The sequence below is a fragment of the Microtus ochrogaster genome, chromosome 4 (genome assembly GCF_000317375.1).
Source record: "Microtus ochrogaster isolate Prairie Vole_2 chromosome 4, MicOch1.0, whole genome shotgun sequence".
Lineage (NCBI taxonomy): Eukaryota > Metazoa > Chordata > Mammalia > Rodentia > Cricetidae > Microtus > Microtus ochrogaster.
Genome location: NC_022011.1, coordinates 48,700,775 through 48,706,481, shown reverse-complemented (window position 1 = coordinate 48,706,481; position 5,707 = coordinate 48,700,775). Strand labels below are relative to the sequence as shown.

The 5,707-nt window shown below is 54.3% G+C and overlaps 1 protein-coding gene across 2 annotated transcripts in view; it reads left to right on the top strand.

Annotated features, from left to right (window-relative positions):
• Ppp1r26 (protein phosphatase 1 regulatory subunit 26) overlaps positions 1-5,701 on the top strand; it is a 7,664-nt gene extending 1,963 nt beyond the window's left edge. For both annotated transcript variants that reach the window (XM_005346200.2, XM_013346083.2), the window contains exon 3: positions 2,062-5,701. In XM_005346200.2, coding sequence (XP_005346257.1) covers positions 2,120-5,632 — 3,513 coding nt within the window. In that variant the 5' untranslated portion in view covers positions 2,062-2,119 and the 3' untranslated portion in view covers positions 5,633-5,701. The remainder of the gene's footprint in view (positions 1-2,061) is intronic.
• The last annotated feature ends 6 nt before the right edge of the window (positions 5,702-5,707 follow it).

Genomic DNA, 5,707 nt, shown 5'->3' with positions numbered 1-5,707 from the left:
GGCTCACAACCATCTGTAATGAGATCTGGTGCCCTCTTTTGGCCTGTAGACATACACACAGACAGAATATTGTATACATAATAAATAAATTAATTAATTTTAAAAAAGATATCACCGATTTCTAAACCAGATGTCACTGGTTCTCTATAATTCCAGTCATAAAGCTGATTTTTATTTATTTGTTTATTCATTCATTCATTTATTTATACAGCTTGGTCTCACTATATAGCCCTGGAAGGCCAGGGCCTCACTCTGTGTAGACCAAGCTGACCTGGAACTCAGAGAGATCCACTTGCCTCAGCCTCCCCAGTGCTGGGATTAAAGGTACTCACCACATGCCCAGCCCTCAGAGCCGACTTTCAGAGCTGGTGGGAGATACTCCAAAGTGTAAGAGGAGCAGTGGTGACCTCATCCCTGAAGCCCTGTGGAACATCAGCCTACACTTGAGAATTTCAAGTAACTGCAATGGGTTTTATGTGTTAGCTTAACCTTTGAAGCACACGTTGGCCCATGAGTTGCCTTTGCAGTGAGCTCTCATTAGTTGCCTGTCCCCTGAGCAGATTTTGGTCTAGATGGCAGCCCTACCTGTCTAGGAAGGGAGTTCAGTCTGTATACGGCACATCTTGGCCTGTCGGAAAGGCTTGTCTGATGACACAGATGATAGAGAGGACAGAACACGGAGCGAGGCCAACAGCAGGCCAGGCCTACCATCCCACCCTGGGTTAAGGATGGGGACAACCTTCTGTGCCTTCCCTCAGGGGAGCTCAGGTCTCTGTCCTTCAGCCTTTAGGTGCTCTCCCAACTCAGGGAGGCAGAAGGTGATCAAAGGAGCCAGGAAGAATCAGGAGCTATGCAGAGCAGCCGGTATTTTTCCAGACGACCATGTGCCTCCTCTGCAGTGATTCTGCAAACTTGTCTTTGGTGTTCCTGACACCAGGCTAGCTGACGTGTGGACACCTGGCTTGTGACACTTTATTTTCCAGCATTCTCCTCATCCAAGCTGATAGACCCATGATCTGTTCACGCGCCACATGGTCCTTTTCTCCAAAAGGACACAGCCTACTACTAGACCCAGATCCACCCATGTGATGTGACCACCAATTAGTTGTGACCGCCAGGAAGTTAGTACAGCTTTCGTGCTAATTAGCAAACCTTGATGTCGGCCTATGAGAATGATCTGTCACATATCTGACATTTTCACACACAGCAATGTAGTGAAGGCACCTCTGAAAAAAACGCCTGAGAAAGTGCTCTTTGGTTAAAGAGCTCAGCTTTGGTTAAAGAGCACATTGGTCATTTCCACAAAGAATCCAGCCATGGCGTCCAACTTCCCTGGGCTTGTGGTTAGCCCTTCTTTTTAAAGTACAGAGGAGCATTTATAGGCTGCTGTGGCTTCTGATGACACTGGGAGGGAAATGGCGCCTCTTTTGTCCTCTTGCAGAAGAGGTGCAGCCCTGGAGGGGAGAGAAAAGGGCTGCAGGAATTTGCAAGCATTTTTTTTCCTGAGTCTTCCACCTACAGGATGAAGTGACTCCTTGTAGAGATATTTCATCTGTATTTTAATAAATGAAGCTTACCTGAAGATCAGAGAGCAAAACAGCCCCCACTGGTCCGCCTTACAGACCAGGCAGTGGTAGTGTGCACCTTTAATCCCAGTAGCCACGCTAGTTTGCCATAGAAGCCTGGGCAGTAGTGGTGCACACCTTTAATCCCAGCCCTAGAGGGGAATATAAGATGGAAGGGGACAGCTCTCACACAGTCCCATTCTGAGATTCCTGGAGGCAGGATCCCCATTTCAGACTGAGGTAAGAGCCAGTGGTAGGCTGTTTTGCTTTTCTGACCTTCAGGTTGAACCCCAATGTCCGTCCCTGGGTTTTTATTAATTATGCTACAACTCCCAGTACTGCTGGCAAAACTAAGGTCTGAGTGGCTTGCATGAGCCTCCCCAGCCAACGAGACATTAGGTCGTAGCCCCAGGTGTGTTCTCTCTTATGGTGGCGTGGGTGTGTGCTGTTGTTAACCACTTAGCTATAGCCTTTACTATGCTTTCTTTGCTCCCAGGATGTGAAATGGGCTGACCCATAAGCCCTGCCTCCCAGCACCCAGCCTGCCTGCTAGGATGTTCCTCATGAACGCCCCTCCAGTGGTGGCGCTCCAGTCCAGATGGGAGGCCTTTGGCCAGCCCAGGAGCTTCTGCTTTCCTGACTGCTTCTCAGAATCTAAAGAGGACACCTCCAGGGCCTCAGTGAGTGCCAGGGTACAGATGCTCATCAGCACGCTGCAGAGAGACGAGGCTGCCCTGGGCATGAGCCATGAGCGTGCCCCACAGAGAGGCCAACGTGCAGAAAGGTGCCGGGACACCAGACTGGCCTCCAAACCTGCTGTGTGCAAAGAGCAGTCAGAGTTCCCTGCCTGTGGTCTTGTTGCAGACGGCAAAGCCCTAGAGAAGGATGAAGCTGGGAGACAGGGTCCCTTGGAGCTGGATTCTGACAGTGATGACTCTGTGGACCGGGACATCGAGGAGGCTATCCAAGAGTACCTGAAGGCCAAGGGTGGGGCTTCTGAGCCTGTGTCCCGAGGAGCACCCTGTGTCCCAGAGCCTGCCCACAGCTGTACCCTACCAAGCCCATACCCCTCACAAATCATTCCTGGCTCAGGTAGTGTCCCTGTGGGAGCCAGTGAGGACCAGGGCTCCACCTCCCCAGCTAGCATGAGCAGCGAAGACTCCTTTGAACAGAGCATCCAAGCTGAAATAGAACAGTTTCTTAATGAGAAAAGACAGCATGAAAACCCCAAGTGTGATGAGTCTATGGATAAAAAATCAGACCCAAACGGAAGCCCTGCCAGACACAGAGGGAACCCAGAGACCTCAGCCAGGGCAGCTCTGATGGGAAGCTGTAAGGAGTTCATCTTCCGCAAACCTCCCAGGTTAACAAAGATGAGCACACAGCCCAGAAACTTCCGGTCTAAGGTCACCACCGAGCCTGAGACCCCTGTGAATACAAGGCTAACTGCCCACAGACCAGAGGCTGCGCAGAACAGGGGTGGGGTGAGGAGGAGCATGCCTGCCAGGCGCAGCAAGCGCATCAGGAACTCAGCCCCAGTGCACCAGGCCTCTGACTCCAGCAGTGATGATGGCATCGAGGAGGCCATCCAGCTGTACCAGCTAGAGAAGACCAGGAATGAGGCCAATGGGGAGCCACCTCTGAGAGCCCAGCTCCAAGAGGAAAGCCCGGGCAGTGCTCAGTCCAGTGCCTTGCCTGAAGCCCACAGGAGACCCCCAAGCAAGAAAAAGCTAGCAGCCCCAAAGGTTATAGACAGCACCCTGGGGGGTCTCCACCCGGAACCCCTCTCCAAGCTCCTAAAGGATGTGAGAGCCCCTGCACCTCCAGGACACACTGTTGCCAAGAGCGAAGTTGTGCACCAGACTCCATCATGCCTAGCAGACACATCCACCGAGCTGATGTGTGCAGAAGCAATCCTGGACATTTCCAAGACCATTCTGCCAGTCCCCATGGAAGGCAGTGACCGGCCTCCATCCATGAACCCTCTCTTCTGTCCCCCACCCATCCCTCCCCGCTCTGAAGGTGATAGCAGCAACGTTGATAGTGATGACAGCATAGAACAGGAGATCCGGACATTTTTGGCCCTCAAGGCACAAGTAGGGAGTCCACAGCCTGCCCAGGGCCCACTGTCCCCATCAGGCCCCAGTGGCCAGACTGGCATCCCCAAGGCTAAAACACCAGATCTTCCCCTGGGTTGCAAACGGAAACGGAGAGGTGGAGGCAACAATACAGTGCCCAAGAAAGTAAGGGAGGGTAGAGAAAGTGCCCAGGACAGTGACCACATCCAAGGGAAGGGTCAGCCTGGCCATGACGGTTGGGACTCTCCCAGCCAGAGCAAAGTCACAGAGGCCCCAGGAGGGGAGACTGAGGCCAAGGACCAGTCTGTCCTTTCCAGGACAGCTGTGTTCAGTGATGCACAGCTGTCACAAGGCCATGGGGGTCTCGGGAAAGCAGCTGAGGGGAAGAGTGCTGGGGAGAAAGAGAGCTCTGAGGACAAGAGCAGCTCTCTGGACAGTGATGAGGACCTGGACATGGCCATCAAGGACTTGTTAAGGTCTAAGCGAAAGTTCAAGAAGAGGTGCCGAGACCCCCGAGCTACATGCAAGAAGGTCAGATTTGGCACCACAGAGACTCGGTGTGGAGAGAAGCTGAGCAGCCTCCCTGGGGACTGGAAGGACCATGGGCAGCAGGCACTACGGAGCTGTCTGTCCAAGGGCAGAGGGGACAACAAAGATGGCCCCGGAAGAAGCCCAGTAAGCATCTTCAGCAGCGTGGCCGAGAGGGCGAAGCTGGCTGGCACAGGGGGTGAGGATGCTGCCCTGGCCTTGCCTCCCAGGAAGAAGAGTCCAAAAGGGACTCCTCCCTCGAAGGACACAGGAGCCAGTGGCCACCTCCCTTCTGCCTCCAGCCTCCTGTCTGAGGACAGCTCAGTGGACAGTGATGACAGCATTGAGCTGGAGATCAGAAGGTTTTTGGCAGAAAAGGCCAAGGAGTCTGTACGCAGCTCAGAACCTCAAGGAGGACCTGCCAAGCTAGAGATGCCCTGCAGAAAAGAGCCAACCCCAGCACTGCAGCCAGGAGTGTGCACACGGAGCCAAAAAGCCAGGGGAACCCCTCAGCTGGCCGAAGGAAGGAGAGGCCCAGAGAGAGCTCGGACACAGGCAACGGGCCTCCTAAGCCAGACTGGGAGGGGCACTCCCCGTGCTGAGCAGGCCACTTGTGTTCCTACTGCCCTGGGTCGAAGCGAGCCAGCACCTCCCAAGAACACCAGCAGGAACAACTCTAAAGTGTCTCCACCAAGCAGGAAAAGTGCCAGCGTTCACAAAGACCAGAGCCCCCGGGGAACCCAGACTGCCATGGCAGAGAGCGTTTTCGGTCAGCTGCCCAGTTGTGCCAAACTGGGTACTGAGGCTGGAAGTGCTGGGGGCACATTTCACCTGAACTATGGCAGTCAGAACTTGCTGACCCCCAATCCTGGACCCCAGACTGACCTCACCCTCCCCTGGAGTGACTTTGCACACCAGAGCAGGCTGTCCAGCCCATGGGCACTGAATTCCGGACAAGGCACACTATGGACAGGGGTCTTTGGGGGTGAGAAAGAAAAGGGGGCCACATCACAGGCTGGGGGCTCACCCAGCCTCTCCTCAGGCCCCAAGAAGGGCCTGCCTTTCCTCTCTACCCAGCTCTTCCACTTCGGGAAGAGTGTCTCCTGGGGAGGCAAACAGGCTGGCCTCTTCAGCCCCAACCTGGGCCTGCCCCTTCAGGGTCCAGCATTCTCGGCCTTCAGGGAGACCCAGTCTGGTCACAGCCCTGTGTTTGGAAGCCCACACTTGCTTATGAAGGACAGTGGGCACTGGCCAAGCCTGAAGGCCCAGGGGGCCCTGAGACAGCAGGACAGGAGGAATTCTGGCTCTGAAGACAATGTCCTAGACCTGAGATATCGACACAGAATTGACAGGGAACACCAGGACCAGGAGGCCTTGGGTAGTGATGCCAGCGAATTCAGTGACACCTCTGTGGAAGATGGGGACAGCACCACAGTGAGCAGCAAAGGCCTCAAGTTGTGACAGGCATGCCCTGGTTCTCTTGCCATAGCTGTGAGAGAGAGAGAGAGAGAGAGAGAGAGAGAGAGAGAGAGAGAG